The sequence below is a fragment of the Bos taurus genome, chromosome 11 (genome assembly GCF_002263795.3).
Source record: "Bos taurus isolate L1 Dominette 01449 registration number 42190680 breed Hereford chromosome 11, ARS-UCD2.0, whole genome shotgun sequence".
Classification (NCBI taxonomy): domain Eukaryota; kingdom Metazoa; phylum Chordata; class Mammalia; order Artiodactyla; family Bovidae; genus Bos; species Bos taurus.
In genome coordinates this window covers 14,163,734-14,186,100 of record NC_037338.1, presented here as the reverse complement: position 1 = coordinate 14,186,100, position 22,367 = coordinate 14,163,734, and the positions used below count along the sequence as shown (strand labels likewise).

Below are 22,367 nucleotides of genomic sequence, written 5' to 3'. Positions count from 1 at the left end.
GGAGAAGGAAATGGCAACCCACTCCAGTACTCTTGCCTGGAAAATCCCATGGACAGGAGCATAGTAGGCTACAGTCCATGGAGTCGAAAACAGTCGGACATGACTGAGCGACTTCACTTCACTTCACAATGGTAGTTTAAAAATCTTTGATTTCCATTGGCTGCAATGAGAAGAAAGCTTCACATCCGACGTATTTCAGTGTTGTCCTGGTTTCTTTGTTGGGGTTTGGCTGCCAGATGGATTAGACTTTGAGACTCTTGCCCACCCTGGTTAGGGAACTGAAAGGTTCCTTGTGGACCGTTGGTACTGCCCAGGGCCCTGGACAAGTACATTCTGTCCTTAAGCAAACTCACAACCTCTGCAGCATTGGGTTCACTGTGGGCAGTGTTGTTGCTTCCCCAGGTGAGCTGTACATTGGTGGCCAAGACCACTTCTACCTGGAGACTCACTGCACCATTGCTATCCCGAAAGGCGAGGAAGGGGAGATGGAGCTCTTTGTGTCCACACAGAATGCCATGAAAACCCAGGTAGGAATCCAGCAGGTCAACAAGGGGCCAGGGGAGAGGGAGATGTGGGCTGGTCCAGGAGGGGACGTGAGGGTTGTAGTCTGAAGCCAGGCCCTGTCTCCAACAAGTTGGTATGACTGAACTTGTTATATAACCTTTTTCATCTATAAAATAGGGCCTGGCATGGATGTTGTAATGGTTAGATGAGTTTTAAAACTTGGATAGAGCCTAGAAAGTGTTAGCTGTTGTCATTCCAATGCTGTATTGCTTTGGACAGATCATATCTGACCTCAGTTTCCTCATCTGTTAAATGAAGGAGTTGAGCTTAATGAGAGCCACGGGGACCACGAGATGATCTGCAGTGGCTCAGCTAGTCCTCATTTCTCTATTGTGTGTAACATGACAGTGGTTGCCAGTGTTTTTGGCAACTGGTCTTACCCTCATGACCCACCAGTTCTTGGCTAAATGGAATGGGTTTTGACCCTGATAGTATGCTGTGAACAGCTGCTTACCCCTCTGAATAAAACAACTAAACAAGTATGTGAACTCAGTGTGCAGTAACTGATGTGTGCCGGACCCTGGCACCACTACCCAAGGGGTGCCCTGGGACAGGAAGGGGATTCTTGAATCAAGGAATTTCAGAATTCACAGCAATAATTAGGCTTCTGTGTGTCAGGTAGGCTCTGGGTCAAGCATGAAGAAAGTCCTGTGATGCATTCACTGGGAGTATTTTGTTCTTTTGCCCACAGTCCTTTGTTGCAAAAATGTTGGGGGTTCCAGTAAACCGGATTTTGGTCCGAGTGAAGAGAATGGGAGGAGGCTTTGGAGGGAAGGAGACCCGGAGCACCCTGGTGTCTGTGGCTGTGGCCCTGGCTGCATACAAGTGAGTTCCAATGGGCTCTGGGGAGAAAAATAAGGCTGCCTCTGCTGGGAAGACTTCCTGGGTTTCCTTTGTTGGAAAGTAGATACCTTTTGCTTGGAATTTGCACAGCCCTCTGTTTATAGAACTCTTGAATATAGGGGTGAAGGCAATATCCCCTGGCTCATTGTGTCCATGTCTTATCTCCTCTATCTGGCTGTGAGTACCTTGATGGCAAGGACACAGCCCACATCCCATAACCCACACCCATATATCTCTACCTTGTCCAGCATAGTGTCCTGGTGGAGAAAGAAGGCTTCCTTGCAGTTTTTATCCCTGAGACTCACCAGGCTCGGTTGTTGTAGAGATTTCTCACCCTCTGGTGTCTCCCTCAGGACTGGACACCCGGTGCGCTGCATGCTGGATCGTAATGAGGATATGCTGATAACTGGCGGCAGACACCCCTTCTTGGCCAGATACAAGGTTATAGATGTCGGGTTGTGCCGGGTGGGCAGTGTCATCTGCTTAGGAAACTGGGGATGAAGATTCAGGGATCCTGGGATACACTCTGACTTTTGTCATGATAACCAATGAATTTCAAAGAAGAAATAGCAAGGAGAGAAATTCAAATAAGCCAACAGCAACATAGGAGGGTAATGCAGGCCAGCTCCCAGGAGATGCCCGGGTTGTTATGCACAACTTCTGTGAAATTGCTGTGGTCCAAGCCTGGTCTTTGTCCACTCAGGCTCAAACACAATTTATCAGCAGACCTGGGGTAAATCCATTCTGCAAAGTGGTCTAATGTTAATTTGCTATAATCCTGGGAGCCCTCCTCTTTGGCCTCTTCTGACTTCATTCCATGACTTAACTTACCAAAAGAAACTGTTTTGCTCATTCCCAAATTCTTATGGGCTCCAAGCAAGTAACTTGGTCTTTGGAGGTTTCAGGCTCCTTGCTCAAGAAATGGCCTGTCAGGGTTTGTGTGTCTAGTTCACAAGAGGTTGGGGAAGTGAAAGCATGTTCATGCTTGTGCAAAGTGTAACTTCTGCTATCTGCTGCCCAAAAGCTATGAGGGGGGGGTCTCTGGTTCCTCTCCTAGTTTCTCTTCCCAACATTTCCCTCCCTGACCTGTCATGACCAATGGTCTCTTTTCTACCTCCTCACATCTGCTGGTAGAACAGAAGCCAGGAGCAGAGAGGAAAAACGACAAGTACAGGGAGAAGGGTCCATCGGTGGGAGATGTTAGTTCCTTTCTTCTTTACCTGTGAAGTCTGCGGATCTCTTAAGTTCTCCTTTATTTCATGGTGTGCTGTCTTATTCTTTCTGTTTTTTTCCAGGTAGCTTAAGTGGGAGGAGATGGTTAGAGACAGACAAAGGAAGGGAATTATTGAGAGCTCACTCTCCTTTTTACCAGGTTGGCTTCATGAAGACAGGGACGATTGTGGCTCTAGAGGTGGATCACTACAGCAATGCCGGGAACAGCCGGGACCTCTCTCACAGTGTATGTCAGACCTGCCCCTGCATCCTGGGGTGACTGGGAGGTCCATGTTATAGCATGGATCGTTCCTTCATTCCTTTTTATTGATGAAGAATATTCCATTGTATGAAAGGACCATATTTTGTTTCCCATTCATCACTAGATGGACAATTGGGCTGTTTCAACTCTTTAGTTTTTATGGACAATGCTGCTTTGAATCTTCCCATATGACACAGATTTTTGTCATTTTAAAAACTAACAAAGTTACTTTGATGGTACTATCTTTAAGATTTTTAAATCTTAACTTTATGACTATATTAGTTATATATGTATGCTGCTGCTGCTGCTAAGTTGCTTCATCGTGTCCGACTCTGTACGACACCATAGATGGCAGCCCACCAGGCGTCCCTGTCCCTGGGATTCTCCAGGCAAGAACACTGGAGTGGGTTGCCATTTCTTTCTCCAATGCATGAAAGTGAAAAGTGAAAGTGAAGTCGCTCAGTCATGTCCGACTCTTCATGACCCCATGGACTGCAGCCTACCAGGCTCCTCCGTCCATGGGATTTTATAGATTCCTGTAAAAAAGAAATTTCAGAAAAACAGAAGTTCTCTATTATTCCCACTTTGGACATGCTAAGGGCTTCTCTAATTGGCTCAATTTGGAAGCTTTATACTTCAGATCTAGGGTAAGAAACTGTTCAGAAAAGAAAACATTTCTAGTAGTCTTACTAACTATAAAGCTTGCTTCTTGATGTTATAGGAAAATCAGGTTGAGAAAGATACAGGGCTTATTCCCAAAGATTTTACAAGTGTTAAAATTCAATCCAGCAAATATTTATTGAACCCCTAGGGTGGTGACATAAAGAATATGACATTGTTTCCACCCTCAAGAAGGTTACAATATGGTGGAGACAGATAATAAAAGACAAAATGAAATAGAAGTACAATTGAAAGTACTAAGGAAAGCAAAAAATGGAATTGAGACACATGAAAATCATCTAAGATGACTAAGACTGAAAAGTAACCTGTGGGAAAGAGACTACAAATGGGGAAGTAAACTAAAGTCAAAATGAAACAAACAAATAAAAGCTATCACTTAGCTCATCAAAGAGATGAGACATTACACTTTAAAGAAAGAACAGATCTTAGTTCCCTAACCAAGGATTGAACCTGAGCCTCCTGCCTTGGAAGCAAGGAGTCTTAACCTCTGGGCCACCAGGGAAGTCCCTCAATTAAAAACAAAAAAAAAGAAAGAAAGAACAGAATGCTATTAAAATTGAGCAGTCCAAGAATAAAAATGAAGTCTTGTGAATTAAAACTGTGAAAGTGAAAGGGTTGAAAGAAACTGAAGACACACTCTTAAAAAGGAGGAAACAATGCAGAAAATAGTAGAGAAAATACAAGAAAATCTGAGGACCTATCCAGGAGAGCCAAATAATAGAAGCTTCAGAAAGAAAGAATAGAAAGAACAGCGAGGAGGAAAACTGTTAAGAAGGAATTCAAGAAATTTCCCCAAACTGGTGGGCATACATTTTGAGATTAAAAGAGCCCATCCAGGAACCAGCACAATAAAGGAAAATAGACTTATGGTAGTTCTTTTCCTAGTTTTTTAAGGAATCTTCATACTGTTCTCCATAGTGGTTGCATCAGTTTGACCGATGCATGTTGATGTATGGCAAAAGCCTTCACAATATTGTAAAGTAATTATCCTCCAATAGAGTAAATAAATAAAATTTTTAAATATTTTTAAAAATTAAAAAAAAGAAAATAGACTTATGCTAATTTACATTATTGTGAAATTTCAAAAACCTGGGGACAAAGGAGATTTCACAATTTTCAGAGAGGACAAAACCAGGACTCATTTCAAGAATTGAAAAGGTATTGATAAGATTTCTCAGTACTGGTGAGCTAATGATTTCAAAATGCTGAGGGTAAATGAGAAATTTATTTCCAACCTGGAATTCTATATACAGCCAAATCATGAATTAAAACTGAAAGCAGAATAAAGACATTTCAGACATGCAAGTTCTCAAAAAGGCACCTCTCTATATACTCTTTTTGGAAAGATTGAAGGTTGTACTCCAATAATATGAAGGTGTAAAACTAAGAAAGGGGAAGACATGGAATCTAGAAAGAGGAAATGCAATGTAGAGAGAGGCAGAAGGAATCATTGGGATGAATTTGAGGGGAAAACCCGTGAGTGACAGCTGAACAGATGCGTCAGACTGTAGCATACCAGGTTCTTGTCCATGGAGTTCTCGAGGCAAGAATACTGGAGTGGGTTGCCATTTCCTTCTCCAGGGGATCTTCCCAATCCAGGGATCAAACCTGGGTCTCCTGCACTGCAGGCAGACTCTTTACCATCTGAGCCACCAGGGAAGCACCACCACAGACGCCTGGGGCAGCCAATTTAAATGAAAGTTGGTCAGAAGGCTCCAGAAACAATGTTTTAAAAAAGATGAGACTTGATAGAAAATCAAATATGTTTGAACATATTGAAAACAGTTTTTTTGAAATATGTGCATAGAAAACAAAGCCAAGGTAAAAAGTAAAGATAATTATTAGCTCCAAGTGGGAAATATTATCAATAAAGAGAGAAGTAATTCTAGCATAACTCCAGGGTTCAACTGTAAGTGATGTTTACAGAATTATTACATGGACGGTTAATCAGATCAATATATAACTATATAGGGATGGTGGGAGACAGGAGGCCGGTGTGTACAAAGAGAAAGAGGGTTGGGGCGGGGGTGGGGGAGAGAGGACTAAATCCTCCTTTCCCATGATGGGAAAACAGTATAAAAGTCTAAAAGTGAACAAGAAATGGAAATGTAAATACATTATTTAGAGACGTGGAAGACAATGTAAACGACTGGCAGAGTAAGTGGTTGCTTCTGGGGAGTGGAAGGAGGGGCTGCTGGTTTGCATTACATGACTTACGGAAGTATTAGATTCTTAGAACTATTTGTAGTACAAGTTTAATGGAATAAACTCACCAACTTTTTTAAAAGAGGCAAATGATCAATTCCAACTAGAGGATCTGGGAGGGGCTTCCTCATGTGGGAGCCGTAATGGGGATTTTAGCAGGTGGATATGGTGGGGAGGGGCGTTAAGGTGAGAGTAACAGGCTATCAGAAAAGAGGATAAAAGATATACTGGGGAAAGGTCAGAAAGTGTCCTGAATTCCACACTTAAAGATATACAGACTTTATTCTGGTGTTAACAAGTGGCACTCTGAAGCAAGTGCTTGACATGCTATGATCTTACCTTTTAGTATGAAGCATAGATTAGAGGGAAGAGACGCAGGCCAGGAGTGCACTAAGGAAAGTGTTGTGATATCCCAGGAAAACAATACTGTGGGCCCAAAGAAGAGCGTTTAACTGTGGGGCTGGCAAAGGCAGGGATGGCTGCAGACGTTGAAAGCTCGCCTCCTTTTCTGAGGAGCCAATGAGATACATGCACTGTTCTCTCCCAATCTGGTTTCTTGTGTGTGCTTCAGATAATGGAACGAGCTCTATTCCACATGGACAACTGCTATAAAATCCCCAACATCCGGGGCACTGGGCGGCTGTGCAAGACCAACCTGTCCTCCAACACGGCCTTCCGGGGCTTTGGGGGGCCCCAGGCTCTGTTCATTGCCGAGAACTGGATGAGCGAAGTTGCAGTGACCTGTGGGCTGCCTGCAGAGGAAGTAAGCTGGGAATTTGGAGGAACAAGTCAGAGGGGCTTAGCCTACTTTGGATTTTGGACATCTCCGTCGGGGTAGACGATGGGCAGGCGCCTGGGAGGGGCGGGAAACTCCACTTCCGGTTACGCCCCGCTGGTCTCTTGCCACGGCCACGGCCTCAGCGTCTCTCTGCTTGGGAAGGTGCGGTGGAAGAACATGTACAAAGAAGGGGACCTGACCCACTTCAACCAGAGGCTTGAGGGGTTCAGCGTGCCCAGGTGCTGGGATGAGTGCCTGAAGAGCTCTGAGTATTACGCTCGGAAGAGTGAGGTCGACAAGTTCAACAAGTAAGCGCCGTGGGGGAGGAGCCTGACGTTCTGGGGTTCTCTAGGGTTTCAGATTTTATAGCCCTTTCGCTGAACTCAAAATAAGAATAATAATGTAGTAGATAACTGAGACGGAGAAGGCAATGGCACCCCACTCCAGTACTCTTGCCTGGAAAATCCCATGGATAGAGGAGCCTGGTAGGCTGCAGTCCACGGGGTCGCTAGGAGTCGGACACGACTGAGCAACTTCACTTTCACTTTTCACTTTCATGCATTGGAGAAGGAAATGGCAACCCACTCCAGTGTTCTTGCCTGGAGAATCCCGGGGACGGGGGAGCCTGGTGGGCTGCAGTCTCTGGGGTCGCACAGAGTCGGGCACGACTGAAGCGACTTAGCAGCAGCAGCAACAGATAACGGAGAAGGCTGCTGTGTTTGCTGACTCATCCATGGCCATCTCTTTGAGATCCTGATATGTTCTGCAGCCCAGGGGACCCCGGGTCACAGCACTCAGGATCATAGCAGTGTGGTACATTTTCGCACTTTTGTCTGCCTTCTGGGCAGACGATGCTTTGGCCCAGGACTAAGAACACCATAATTATGTGCCTGCCTCTGACACCAATCTATAAATGTGACCTTGGTAGTCACTCCATCTCCTTGGGTCTCAGCTTCATTATCTGGAGAGTAGGGATAATTGTGCTGGCCTCTCTCTCACAGAGTTACTTGGATAAGCAAATATACAGCACAGAGGAAGTATTATCAGCAACAAGCCACAGTTCTTTCCTGGCATCGTCACAGTCCAAGACCACCAGAGCGCTCTGACCCAATCCTGATCCCTCTCAGGGAAGCAGAGTGATGACTCTTTAAGGTCGAGACTTTCAAGGGTGGACCTTGTTCCAGCTCCACTGGAGGATCCAGAACCCAAATGCCCACTGTTCTCACTTTGTTTGCCCAATCGAAGCACAATTCAGTTATGACCAAGACTGAGTGGGCACTTCCAAGGACACCTTGTTCCAATTTTACAAAGATATTGCATGAAACATGTCCAATCTGACATGAATATGGTGGAGAAGTTACTATGAGATTTTTTTTCTTTCCTCTAGGGAGAATTGTTGGAAAAAGAGAGGATTGTGCATAATTCCTACCAAATTTGGAATAAGCTTCACAGTTCCTTTTCTAAATCAGGTAATTGCTTTGCATAATTTTGTCCATCTTCACTGCCCTGGGGTCCCATTCCCCTTGTTTGCACTGTTCCAAGACTTCCCAAGTGGCACAGTGGTAATAATGATCTGCCTGCCAATGCAGGAGATACAAGCGATGCAGATTTGATCCTTGGATCAGGGAAGATCCCCTGTCGTAGGAAATGGCAACCCACTCCAGTGTTCTTGTCTGGAAGATTCCATGGACAGAGGAGCCTGGCAGGCTACAGTCCATGGGGTTGCAAAGAGTCAGATATGACTGAGCACGACACAACAAGAACATATTGTCATGGGAGCAGGGCTGACCAGAGGAACTCTCTGCTGTTTAATCTGTACCTCCCTATTGGACCTGGGGTCAATGCCTAGTTATTATTTTCCTGACTATTGGACTATGGACAGCTGCTCTGCCTTTCTAATCCCATCTCTTTGTCTAGAGAAGCGGGACAAACATATATGACTGCCCTCCCTCTGAGGATGGGTGACAGAGAGAGAGATTTTTTTTTAAAGTTTTGCAAACTACTGAAGGTCTACATTATTAAATCATGAGATGTATACTACTTTGATATTTTTGTCTGAGGTTTCTATTCAAAATGCTACTGCTGGTTTTCTTTTTCCTGGGCTCCAGTACTTTTGGTCCCGGGCCTTAAACTGAGTTAGGATTTGCTGAATTTTGTGTTTGGCATTCTTCTCTTCTCTTAGGCAGGAGCCCTGATCCACGTATACACAGATGGCTCCGTGCTGGTGAGCCACGGGGGCACAGAGATGGGCCAAGGCCTTCACACCAAGATGGTGCAGGTGAGCAGTCTGGAGACAGTGTCCATCCTCCCCAGCACCGTGATGTCTGGGGGAAGTATGATGCTGTGAAAAAGTGAGCAGTGCCACATCCCAGAAGCAGAGGCAGGCCCAGGTTCTGGCCCTTGCCCAGCTGCTTATTTACATGTGACCTTGGGCAAGCCTGCTCCTCCTCTTGGCCTCAGTTTCCCCATCTATGCAAAGGTGTTGGTGATGATTCGGGCCACTTCCATCACCAGCACTTAAGGGCTCTGTGCCCGTGTGTAAGGTGTGTGTTAAAGGTAACTGGCTTCCCTCACACATATGAGACTCCTCTCAGTGGAGCTGGATTAGAGTTGTCACACCTGCTTGGCTTGTGGGCACTGGCCAAGCTGAATCTTTTTTAAAGCCAGGGTTAGTTTTAAAAAGGCATTGTTCATCACCATCAGGTTTCTGAATATTTTGAATCCAACCAAACCACTCCATAAAGTGTTACTTCAGATTCAGACTGATGTGAGAACATCCCAGCCTCAGTAGAATTGTGGTTTATGAAATTATTTTCTTGCCTGTTAAGAGTGAATCTGAATCCCACCTTGGGGAGAAGGCAGCCAAGCCCTGCCAGGGCCTTCCCTAGAAGGTAGTGTCCTCTTTGTTCGCAGGTGGCCAGCAAAGCTCTGAAGATCCCCATCTCTAAGATCTATATCAGCGAGACGAGCACTAACACGGTGCCCAACTCCTCTCCCACGGCCGCCTCCGTCAGTACCGACATCTATGGACAGGCCGTCTATGTAAGGAGCCTCGGGGGCTGCCGAGCTGAGGGCCAGCCCAAGGCAGGGGTTCGGGAGAGTCCCCAGATAGGAGCTGCAATGGCTCCCTTGCGGGCTTGTGGCGATGGCCGTGCCTCTGGTTCTCTTCACCAGGAGGACACCAGGCTAAAAGAGGGGCCCAGGAACCATTACCACTTCCATCAAGGCCTGGAAGGATGAGCGTAGAGGGGGAGGGGAGTTGGAGGAATGCAGGGGATTCTGGGAGGACACACACCCTGGTGGTAGAACTGAGCAGGAGACAATGGATCAAAATTGAACCTTGATTGGGGGTCAGCCAGGTCATCCCCGTGCTTCCCCCACCTCAAGGTGGGTAATGTCATCAAACAAAGGAGTTTGAAGGGAGAAGGCACCTCCTTAGGGATCCTTCAGCATTTCCCCCTCGTGTCAACTTCAGGACTGAGTCGTGAAGTGCTCTCTGCACAAGGGCAAGTGGCTCCTACCCAGGGCCTGGAACATTCCTGAGAGGGTGGCATGGCTGTCTGAGTGGCACTCTGGGCACAGCACTGCTTGGAGAACCTCAGGATTTTGCTTGAGTTGGGGAATGCAGAGGACTGATGTGTCTGCCATGTGGGCTGTCCTCTTTAGGAAGCTTGCCAGACCATCCTGAAAAGGTTGGAACCCTTCAAGAAAAAGAATCCTGATGGCTCCTGGGAAGACTGGGTAAGTTTGCAGACAAAAGAGAAATTAAAAGCAGGGTTGTGTCCCCGACCCTGGGCAGGAAGAGGAGGTCAGGATCTAGTCACAAAGGCAAAGAGAAGTTGAGGTGTCTGTATGCTTTCACAGGAGAAGCAAATGTTCAGCCTTGCTGGCCCCCTTCTCTACAGCGTTCATAGTTGAGGGAAGTCACTTGAGAATTTTTGATCCAAGATCTTGACAGCCCTGAGGGAATTGGGGGTTCACCTGCCCTGAGCATCATAAGATGGGGGTGACTGCTACTCCTGCCTTACTGAGACTTCTCTCAGAGGTCATCCCATGTCCCATTCATCTGCAGTCTTAAAGAGTCTCAATTTCTTCAAACCTCCATTTCTGAGAGGGCTGCCCCAGGAGCCTCCTGCATTACCCAGCTCTGGAGTCTGGGTCCACAGAGACTCTTGTCTGTGAGGGAACAGGGAAAAAGACATTGTGTCCATGCTCAGTCACTTCAGTTGTGTCCGACTCTTGGGGACCCTGTGGACTATAGCCCGCCAGGCGCCTCTGTGTGGGATTTCCCAGGCAAGACTACTGGAGTGTGTTGCCACGCTCTCCTCCAGGGGATCTTCTTGACCCAGGGATTGAACCCGTGTTTCCTGCTTGGGAGGAAGATTCTTTACCACTGAGCCACCTGGGAAACTCCAAAAGATGTTCCCCACAAATTTATATCATGCCTGTGATTTTAGGAGTGATACGAGCACTCATGAGAGGAATGAGCCCAGTTCTCTGATTTCTGGTTTAGAAGCCTGCATGTCAGAAACCCTCAGAGGGAAGCTGCCAGGAAGTGTCTCTCCGATGGGAGACTCAGCTCCGCCCACAAGCAAACATGCGATGGTGGCCCCACTTGACCTTCCCCTCATGTTCCAATGAAAGGACTGGATACAATAGTAACCCATAAAATGTGACCACACATGAACCAACTCAGATTGTGCAAGTCTCCCTCAAAACAGCCAAAGAAAATAAGCTGTTTCTCCTAGACCTACTCATCTTACTGTGCCTCACACAACCTGTCCTTCCCTGTCCACACTCACAGATACCACGTGAATGTGGGTTGATTTTGGTAGTGTGGGTTTTAGCATGGATTTGTAAGACAATGTCAACATTTTCAACGACAGTCTCTACAATCTGTTGACCTGGGCTTTGTCTTCATCTACTGGCCATGTAGTCCAGTGTTCCTTATAAGCAGGTAACCCTCCAAAAGGGTTTTATCAGAAGAGTGTGATTGGGACATGACAGGCATCAAAGCTTTTTAGTGTCTGTACTGTATTGAAAAAGGCAAGCTATTACTGCCACCACTACTATCTATGTATATATCTGATGTCATATAGCAAAGACCCTAGAGAAATTCTTTCTGTAAACTTTAGTTTTCTCATCTGTAAAATGAATGTAATAATAGTACTGATCTTATAGGGTTGTACTGAACACTAAGTAAGGCAGTGTCTGCAAAGGACTCAATAGCATCTTTTATATAGTAAAGTCCTTGGAAGTTGACAGTGATCATGATGCAAGCTACATCAACAACAAATTAAATTTAGAACTGTGAATATTGAAAGAGAGAGAAGGAATGAAGAAAGGAAGGAAGAATAAAATAAAAATTTATTATGTAGTTGTTGTTTGGTTGCTAAGTCATGTCTGACTCTTTGCAACCCCATGAACTGCAGCACACCAGGCTTCCCTGGCCTTCACCGTCTCCTGGAGTTTGCTCAAACTCATGTCCATTGAGTCAGTGATGCCATCCAATTATCTCATCCTCTATTATCCCCTTCTCCTTCTGCCCTCAATCTTTCCCAGCATCAGGGTCTTTTCCAGTGAGTCAGCTCTTTACATCAAGTGGCCAAAGTATTGAAGTTCAGTTTCAGCATCAGTCCTTCCAGTGAATGTTCAGGATTGATTTCCTTTAGAAGTGACTGGTTTGAGCTCCTTGCAGTCCAAGGGACTCTCGGTGAGAGTCTTCTCCAGCACCCAGTTCAGAAGCATCAATTCTTCAATGCTCAGCCTTCTTTATGGCCTCTCACATCTGTACACAACTACTGGAAAAACCATAGCTTTGACTAAACACACCTTTGTCGGCAGAGTAATGTCTCTGCCTTTTGATACACTGTCTAGGTTTGTCATAGCTTTCTTCCAAGGGGCAAGCATCTTTTAATTTCATGGCTGAAGTCACTCTCTGCAGTGACTAAAGAGACAGAATGGGTGGAGAGGTGGACAACTTTATTAATAGAACACAAGTCTAATATGTTAAGTAAGGAATGAGCATTGTACAGAGTTGCTGTTGTAATGGCCAGAGTAGGGAGTCATCACAGGAGAGGTGAATGAAGAGGCAAGCTTGAGCTGATTGTTGATGAAGCAAAGGATTTTGACAGATACAGCAGAGGAACCACATAAATGAAGGTGCAGAAGTGTAGGGATGAGAAGGATTGGGAGAGAGTTAACGCTGGAGTTTTGATTTGAGTAGCAATGCTGTGTGGATTACTGGAAGCCATAGAGAAGACTGGAATCCTTACTGTCAGGCATTTGCTCAGTGGCTCTGTACACAATGCAGAATCATGGAAAGCTCTAGAGTAGGTAAGTGACAAGGACTGTGTGGTGTGTTAAGATGATCCCTCTGACTGGACTGGGCTACATGGCAGGGCGGGAGGCGACTTGAGGCTGGAAGACCAGTTAAGAGGCTACTGTGGTGCTCCAGGCTTCAGATGACCAGGGCCTAGTGCAGGGGGTGGTGGTGAAGAGCAGGAGGTGCCATGTGGAAGCGAGAGTCACTATTGAAAAAAAGCTGATCAGCTTCCAGGTGAGGAGGAGGAGCTCATGAAAGCTTGGTGCCGGGCCAGGGTTTCTGGAAGCCATGCTTCCCCCTTCCTGATGCCATTCCCTCTCTTCAGGTCATGGCTGCCTACCAGGATAGAGTGAGCTTATCTACCACTGGGTTTTACAGGTAAGTAAGGTGCTGACCTTGCCCCTCTCACAATGAGTTGTCATCCTAACCTCTGCAGGCCCCTCCAGCGCTGCACTCTATCAGCCTTTGGTCAGGAGAGAGCAGGTCCACCAAAATGCTTCTCTCTCCAATGGACTGCCACTAACTTCAGTGTATTGAAGGGGCCCTGAAATACGTGAGCTTACCAAACTATGTGCCAAAAGCATGAGCTATCGTATCGAAAGACCTCTGTTCTAGTTCTGGTCTTAAAGTGTACCATTCCATTGGGAGGTCACTGGTCCCTCTCTCAACCTGTCTCCTTTTTTATGACATAATGGGTCAGTCACCAGCCATGCCCCTCAGCATTCTCCTGTAAGAACCAGGGGCGTCTGGTGTTCTGAGGGTCACCCGTGTGTGTTATTTGTGCTTTGCGTCAGATTGCTTTAAGCAGGCTCTCCTGCAAAAGAATGAGAGGAGGATCTAGAGCACGTGGTCTTGTTACAAAATGTAGAGTGGAACATAAAATGGGATTTAGAAAAAAGCATCTTCTGAAACTTGAAAATTCAGTGAGACCCTGTTTCAGCAGAGGCCTTGCCTGTCTGATCTAGAAGCTGTGAAAAGAAATGATCGTATTTACTGTTAGCCATAATGTTTTAGCTTTTTCTGGGAAATCTAACTAAGACCTTTTCTTCCACGGATCAGTGGATGTGCAAAATAGTTGGATGTTTACTTTAAAAGGTCTTGTGTGAAAATTTATAAATATATACACTATATACGTAAAATAAATATACATATGTATTTTTTAGGGCAAAGCAATGTTTTGCCAGTGCTCCCTGGTTATGTAATATTTGACTTACACAAACACAAACTAATGAAGATTTTCTTATAAGTTCCTATTTCATTGTTAGAGTTGATAGAACTGGAGTTTTATCAGGGAACACCCAGATGAACTTGATAAGGTTAGAGGTCAAAGAACATGGCCATCTCTTGGGAAAAGACTTTTCCCTCAGCCCTGTATTGGTTTTGTTTTCATGCAAATTCTTATCACATCAGCTCACATTATTCTTTCTGTGTAAGGTATAGAATAGCTCAGGTACAGAGTGCTATAAACAGAGAATACATACACACAACTAATGTAGCTCATGCAAAATTGGAATCATAATATAAGATAGTCAGGATTGAAAAAAAAAAAGTCATGTTGATATTTGGCAGAGAACAAAATTCTGTAAAGCAATTATCCTTCAATCAAAATACAGAAATTAAAAAAAAAAAGAAATGAACCAAGTCTAAAACCTAACACCAAATGCTAGAATAAACTTGCTAATAAATTTTTAAAAAGGAATAGAAAAAAAAGAAAAAATGTAAAAAAGAAAATCTGCTTTTTTTTAACAGCGCTTTGCTCAAATCATCTGTTGAAACTTAGGAGGGGTCCGTAGATGAAGAGTAATACCAGGTGGCTGCACCCGTGTTGGCACGGGTTACTGATCTTGTTACCTTTCACCTTGAGAAAGGTGAGCAGCCCCGGGTGAGCTTGTATGAACAGCCCAGGAGCCAGCCCAGAAGGAACCTTTGGTTCTGAGCTCTTGAATTCTAATTCAGTAGATCCTTTGGAGCATGACTTGCACGTCCTCCATGAGCTCAGGCAAACTTGTCACCTCTGTTTCTACCACATAGAGGCCGGCGTGCTGGGACCCTGCACCGCTCAGCTCTGCAGAGTGATTCATATGAAGGCCATTGGCAAAATGGAGCAGAGACAAGGGGCAAGATGCTCAGCCGTGCAGGGGTTTCACAGACAGGTTCAAAGTGCTCAGAACTCACAGACTTTTTAAAGAACAGCTGAATAAAAAATAAAGCCTTTAGGGTCTTAAGATTTTATGGGACAGACTCTTTGTATGTGTATGAGTTGGGAGGGGGGACATGTCCATCTTATTCATATGCGATATTTTCTCTTCTCCCCAGGACACCCAACCTTGGCTACAGCTTTGAGACCAACTCAGGGAATGCCTTCCACTATTTCACCTACGGGGTGGCTTGCTCAGAAGTAGAAATTGACTGTTTGACAGGGGATCATAAGGTGAGAAGTTTGCAAAACGTTAGAATGAAAGGGGAAAAGAGAAACTCTAAAACTGTAATACGAAGAGCGGAGGAATGAGCTTCCTGGTTGGGAAAACAGTGTGCCAAGTCGTGGCTTGGCAAACTTCCTGAAAAGAACCCAAAACTAAATATTTTAGATTTTCTGAGACTCTGCCTCAGTTATTCCACTCTGTCTTGTAGTAGGAAAATAGATATGAATGTATGCAAAGAGATGAGCGTGAATGTGTTCCCACAAAATGTAATTTATGCACCTGGAATGTGATTTTCATATCGTTTTCATGTCACAACATATTCTTATTATTTTTGTCAGTCATTTAAAACCATGAAAACCATTATTAGCTCACAAGTTCCACAGAAGCAGAGGACGGGCTGCTTTCAGCCCATAGGATGTATTTGTCACTGCCTTTCTTACATGACTGACCTGGACTCAGGTTCAAAGCCCCAGGAAGCTGGGTGCCTGCCCCTCCTACTCACACTGCTGTCTGAGGGTGCCTGGAGCTCTCTGCTTGGGAAAGAACTATTCCTATTGCTCTTAATAACCTAAGGGTTGCTCTGACCCATCTGTTATTCCATACATCCCTTTCTTCTCAAACTGCTTTTGTTGTGCTATCCATTCTAGAACCTCCGTACAGACATTGTCATGGATGTTGGCTCCAGTCTGAACCCTGCCATCGATATTGGACAGGTAAGGCTCCAGGGGGATCAGGGTGGTGAGGGACTTGGCCACCGATGTGCCCCACTGCCTCCTAGGATCCCTGGCCACAGTGTCTCCCCCGCTGTTATTTTTAAGGAGGTCTGAGCATGGTGCCAAGTGAGTCCCCCTGAGAGTGGGATTTAGTGGATGAGAGTCCACCCAATTCCTGAGGCAGAAGACAGATCCACATGGATAAACTTGAAAAGGGCATTCACACGGCAGAAAGCAAGATGATGGGCAGTGGGAACACTGAATATTCAGACACACACGTGGCACCGAGGGGAGTGAAGATCGAGTTTGAGTTCAGTGTGCAGGCAGTGGGGTCTCAGGGCAGAGGCATCTTCTCCCTCTTTATTCCTCTTCCACTGATGATGGCTGTTGTACTCTAGCAAGTAAATGCTACCAAGCCTGAGGTTGTGGAGAGTCCACCCCAGGTTCCAGCAAGAGGAATAAAGGGATGGCTGGAAGAAAGTCACTTTGGGAAAATATGAGAATATTGAGCAGAGCAGGTAGAACAGAGTCAGGGGGAGAAATCAAGAACCGACGTATCGAACATGCGGTAGAAAAGGTTCGTTGTATTTCCCAAAACTGGACAATCACTGAGTATATAGAAACTTAGTCATAAAACTGTTTCTTAAGTCATTGAACAGCGGTGTGGGGAGCCCCTCCTATGGGCAGGCACTGAGCTTGGCATAGCAGACACAGAGATGCTCAGCGTCTGGTCTCCCTCTGAACACACTTGTTTAGCCGTGATGGTGCCACATACCATGATTCTGAGCAGTGAGGCTGGGAGAGCAGACACGTGGGCCAGCAGAGCGTGGCGTGTGCCCTTCAAGAGATCTGTGAGCTGCAGCAGGGGCCGTCTTCTCCCAGAGGGCAGGCAGGACTGGGAGTTCAAAAAGCCTGGAATCTACTAACCACGAAAGTCCTGTCTTGTGCTGCGTGCTTAGTCGCTCATTTGTGTCCCCCTCTGTGCAGCCCTCTGGACTGTAGCCCGCCAGGCTCCTCTGTCCATGGGGATTCTCTAGACAAGAACACTGGAATGAGTTGCCATGGCCTCCCCCAGGGGATCTTCGCAACCCAGAGATCGAGCCTGTCTTGTGGGACTGCCCCAAAGTGCATGGTCCCTCTCAGTACACGGGGGGTAGTGGTCCCCTGAGGGACACCCTCAGCCACCATCACCCCACGAGCTCACTTCTCAGCTCGGGGGTGCCGTTTCTGCTGTGGCATCATGGAAGGAACATCTGCATCGGCCCTGAAGTAGGTTTCATAGGAAATTACGCCTACCACTGCCTGTCCCGCTCCTGGAACCGCTGACAAGTTCTGAAACCGATTTCAGTGTCCCTGCCTTTGCTCTGCCTACACCAATGCTGGCAAAGGCCCAGATCGGTTATCCCAGGCTGGGGCAGGAGCCGGAGAAGGAAGCAGTAGGGGGCTGTTTCCAGCTTCTCTCCGGTTCGCCTGGGCAGGTGGGGCTTGGTGCCTGCTGTGGAAAGCAGCACCTGTCTTTGGATGAGGGGTGGGAGGCAGGGTAGCCATGGTTTCTGTCTGTCCTGCAGGTGGAAGGGGCGTTTGTCCAGGGCCTGGGCCTCTTCACCCTGGAGGAGCTACACTATTCCCCTGAGGGGAGCCTGCACACCCGCGGCCCCAGCACCTACAAGATCCCCGCGTTTGGCAGCATCCCCACAGAGTTCAGGGTGTCTCTGCTTCGCGACTGCCCCAACAAGAAGGCCATCTATGCCTCCAAGGTACTATTGCCCTCGGTCTGTGCTGCCTTCCGGTCTGCATTGTGGGAAACCACCCGCCATGGGGGTCTGCAGGGAGCTCGCATGGAAGAGAGAGAGAAGGGCCTGGGGCAGATGATGGGCGGGCAGGGCTGGAGGTGGGGTGAGGGGGGCGGTGAGCAGACCTGCCTGGAAGCACAGGGCACTGGGTTGAGGATGACACCACCTCCCTGTCATTTAAGCCAGCTTTCGGGGTGTACTCAGAGGGATTCCTTAGGTCAGTCTTATAGGTCAAGTCCTGACCTACACCCACGTCTCAGGTGTGCATCCTTGAGGCTTGGTCCCAGAGATGCTGTCGCAGGTCCTGCTCCCCTGTTGTCTCTTGAGAATCAGCCCATTCCCCTGTGCACACACTTTCACCTCCTTCAATGACCGCCACTAGACCTTGAGGCTTGATCAGCATGCCTGGATGGTTATAACTACCCTCGGTTTCCTCCGTGTCCCCAATAAGTATGAAAAACAGTTAATAAAATTCATTAAACTGATTGACACAGTTGTTGGTCTAAGAAGGAAGACAGATAATTACTTGTCGTCAATGAAACACATCTCAGTTTACTTTCCAGTTGGGAGGGCCTGGAACACTGTGGTCCTTGCCGTCGGCTCTCACACTTTAGCGTGCGTCGGGTCACTGGGGGCTCAGGGTAAAAAGGTAGCTCCATGGGACTCACCCTTAGAAATTTTGATTCAGTAGGTGTGGGGTAGGGTCCTTAAACCTGCATTTAAAAAAAATATATTTATTTATATTTGGCTTCCCTGGGTCTTCGTTTCTGCGTGGGCTTTCTCTCTTTGCAGAGAATGGGGGCTGCTCTCTACCTGCAGTGCCCGGGCTCTAGAGGACAGGCTCAGTGACTATGTTGCCTGGGCTTAGTTGCCCCACAGCATATGTGATCTTCCCAGATCAGGGATGGAACCCATGTCCCCTGCATTGGTGGGTGGATTCTTAACCACTGGACCACGAGGGAAGCCCAGGCCTGCATTTTTAACAAGTCTCCCTGCTGACTCTGGTATGCGCAGTCTCTGATCTATGCTTTGGGGGATGAAACGGCCTTTGCTAGAAAATAGTTTCCATCCTGTTGGTCATGATACCTCTGTTTCAGCAACTTGTAAGTATAATTATGGTGACTGTAAATATTGGTGACAGAGTTGCAGGTAGATTATTCCCTGAGGTTTATTGCTATGAGGAAAGGATCAGATTTTTTTTTTTTTGTCTGTAAAATATAATGCTTCATACAACTTTTAGTGGTCCATTATATTCGCATGGTGTCATCAGAGAAAATCACACAGTGAAATTTAAAAGACATGTGCCCACAAGGAGGAATCATTTATTAGACTGCTTGTTCTCGGCCCCTGTTTAGTTTTGAGCTCCTGCCTTGCTCTGGGGTCCCTGGGGTCTCCAGCCCTGCAGCTGTGGAGGTTGGCCCTGATTCCCTGTCTGTGCTCTGCTCTTGTCTACTCAGGCGGTCGGGGAGCCGCCCCTCTTCCTGGGCGCCTCCGTCTTCTTTGCCATCAAGGATGCCATCCGCGCGGCTCGAGCTCAGCACACAAATAATAACACGAAGGAGCTCTTCCGGCTAGATAGCCCTGCCACCCCGGAGAAGATCCGCAATGCCTGCGTGGACAAGTTCACCACTCTGGTACGAGGGCCCCGCAGTCCAGGGAGGTGGGGCCACAGGCTGGGGAAAGTTCTGCTGCAGAGGGAGGGCTGAGATGTTAGGCTGTCTCTCAGCCTTCCTGTATTTTTGGCTGGGAAGCCATGGGTCCACACCGCCTTCTGCCATGAGGCACCGCCTCCAACATGCAGGAAGATAACAAGAATCCCCTTAAAGCTGCAGCTTGGGCTGGGTCTCCTGAGAGGAAGGAGGGCTGTGTGATGCCCTTATCACCCACTGATTCCATTATTTGCATAAAGATGAGGGTAATGGATAAAACTCCAGAAGAGCCTGATCTTTAGTGTCCAGCAGTGGCATTTTTGAGACCCTTCTTTGTTAAAGACACTGTGTGCGGTACTAAGGAGACAGGGAAAAAAATGAATCTGTGAGACAGAGCACATTTGTCCTGTGGTCACCCTGTGCCATGCTGATTCCGGGGATGTGTAGGTGCCCTGGAAGGCATCGCAACCTTTTCAGACACCAGTTGATTGCCCTGTGTGGTGACTGGTTACTGCCTTGGAGGTGTGTGTAGCAGAGAACTCCATGGTCTCTGGAATCATTTGGGGAAGTCCCTGTGTGATACTTGTGGGGAACAATGCCTGGTGAAAGGAGACCATGCCAGGACAGATTCGTCCACTGTCGGAGCCTCAGAAGCAGCCCAGTCTCTGAGTTGGGCCGAGTGGGCCTTGCACTCACTCTCCAAAGGCTGTTGCAGCCTCTTTTGAGTTAGCAGAACCAGATTCTTCCTGATACCCAAGTCATATCTCCTCCTGGGTATTTGATAGGAAATTTGATAGACATTTTGGGTTTCAGAGGGGGAAGGTACAGGAGAGGCCCTGGAGACAGGCAGATCTGCAGTCAGCACAGAGGGTGAGGGAGGCAGATGGGTCTCCAGTCAGGCGGCCCTTCAAGTTTTGCAATAGCTTTAGCCTCAGGGTGAAACACACACAGACCATGTGCAGGGCTCCCAGGCAGCAAGGATGCCTACAAATGTACAGCAACCTCGCTGTAGCCCAGAACCTTCCCACCATGGCCTCAGGGCTGACAGTAATCCAAACCCACCTTCTCTGAGAGCAGAGCTGCTGCCTGGCTCCCAGTAAGCTCACAGAGATTGTAAAATTAGCTCCGTGCAAACCGTCTGATGCAGAAGTCAGTGATCTAATGCAGAAGTCAGTCATCTGATGAGCCCCTCCCTCTGAGGCCCCGGACTCAAGCAGAGATTCTAACCCAAGTGCCTTGGCTATGCTGCAACACAGAAGTGATTTAAAAATCCCTGCTATGGATTTTCATGAGCAGCTGATCCATGAGCCAGCTGGGCTTTTGAAAAGCTGTGAGCGCCATGTGAGAAAGGACCACTTCTGTATCTGGTCATCCCAGTATCTCCAGAGTCTGCCGCAGTGCTTGACACATGGGGCATGCACAGTGAAAATTAACGAATGGCCAGGATGGGATGGGGTCCTGCCCCGGAGGCATCCCCCCAGCTGGGACTGCAGAGTGGTGTTTGGTCTGGGGGTGGTGGTTGGCGGTGCGGGGATGTGGCGCAGCGTCCTGAGCTGGAGGAAGACCCTTCAACCAGTTCTCTGTCGTTCTTCCTAGTGTGTCACTGGTGCACCAGGAAACTGTAAACCCTGGTCTCTGAGGGTCTGAAGAAGAAGCCCCATAGGAGTCTTCTTATGCTACCCTGGGGATTCCGTGGAAGATGGAACTTGCCCTGCAGAACATGAATCTCTGAAAGTTTCAGGATGACAGAGGTGTTATTCTTCAGGATGATGGTTGGAAGAACATTGAATGGATTGGAAGATTTTGATAAAAATATGATTTATAATCATGATGATAAGCAAATTCAAAACTACTAGGCCTGAATGGCTAATAGGCAATTAGTATCATTTCATGTCTGTTTTAATCACGTATTTGAAATAGGTGTAGGAAGTATTCGTGCTATGTCCTAACTCCCTAAACAGCTTGTATTCGCTCAAGTGCTAACAGCGTCTCTCCTTCAAAGAAGATTCTAACATGCCTCCAGAAGCTTAAAACAGAGTTACTCTAAGCCTGGGTGTCTTCCTCAAAAAGCCTTTCCTTTGATTCAATAAACATCATATTATAACCTCAGATGCACACTTAGATTTGCAATGGGACAGTGGGGTGCAATTCAAACCTCTGATCACTTCATTGGAGAGAATAAAGAGAGAAATTCATTACTTGAATTGTCTTCTTTAAAAAAAATTTTTTTTTTTTAATTTACTTATTTGGCTGCGCCGAGTCTTAGTTGTGATACACAGGATCTTTTAGTTGCTGTGTGTGGGCTCTAGTTCCCTGACTGGGGATCGAACCCAGGTTCCCTGCATTGAGAGTGCAGTCTTAGCCACTGGACTACCAGGGAAGTCCCATGAGTTTAACCTTCTTAAGTTGCATGAAGTAAGATTAATCCATAAAAGCAAAAGCCAACGAACCCAATTACTCAGTACCTACAATGTGCCAGTTTCTTCCTCTTCCTCTGTGCATTAAGAAAAGATCGGGCTTAAAAATCTTCAATTGAAGCCAGTAGTTCCCATCTAGAAATGAGGCTACTCGAATTAAGGTCAGCTGGAGAAAAAACAGCCAAGGACCCTGAGTTCTTATCCCAGCTGTTTCTCTGTGACCTTAGACTGTCACTTCCCTATTCTGTGATTCATTGTACTGCAAAATGAAAGGATGGGACTGGAATACTCTCTTAAGGTCTTCTTTGGATCTGAAAGTCTATAAATATATGACCTGAAAACTCCAGTTATTTAAGAGATCTGCAGGGCTCAAAGACATGACTCCTTTATTATGACGTGCTGTCTGGGTTTAGATTCCCCCCAGTTGAAAAGAGAACAGGAGAAAGGCAGGTATTCCCTCTGCTGGCTCTGACGGGAGATCTCATCACTATCTGGTGCTGGT

The 22,367-nt window shown here is 46.8% G+C and overlaps 1 protein-coding gene across 1 annotated transcript in view; it reads left to right on the top strand.

Annotated features, from left to right (window-relative positions):
* The window catches only part of XDH (xanthine dehydrogenase), a gene marked incomplete at its 5' end in the record, with an annotated part of 60,087 nt that extends 38,441 nt beyond the window's left edge, over positions 1-21,646 (top strand). Inside the window, 16 exon segments of the mRNA NM_173972.2 lie at positions 403-527; positions 1,256-1,389; positions 1,761-1,848; positions 2,780-2,866; positions 6,339-6,530; positions 6,708-6,853; positions 7,933-8,014; positions 8,728-8,823; positions 9,459-9,587; positions 10,212-10,286; positions 13,196-13,248; positions 15,187-15,301; positions 15,941-16,006; positions 17,575-17,763; positions 19,257-19,433; positions 21,045-21,646. Of these exon segments, the coding sequence (NP_776397.1) occupies positions 403-527; positions 1,256-1,389; positions 1,761-1,848; positions 2,780-2,866; positions 6,339-6,530; positions 6,708-6,853; positions 7,933-8,014; positions 8,728-8,823; positions 9,459-9,587; positions 10,212-10,286; positions 13,196-13,248; positions 15,187-15,301; positions 15,941-16,006; positions 17,575-17,763; positions 19,257-19,433; positions 21,045-21,095 (1,805 nt within the window). The 3' untranslated portion in view covers positions 21,096-21,646.
* Positions 21,647-22,367: the final 721 nt, after the last annotated feature.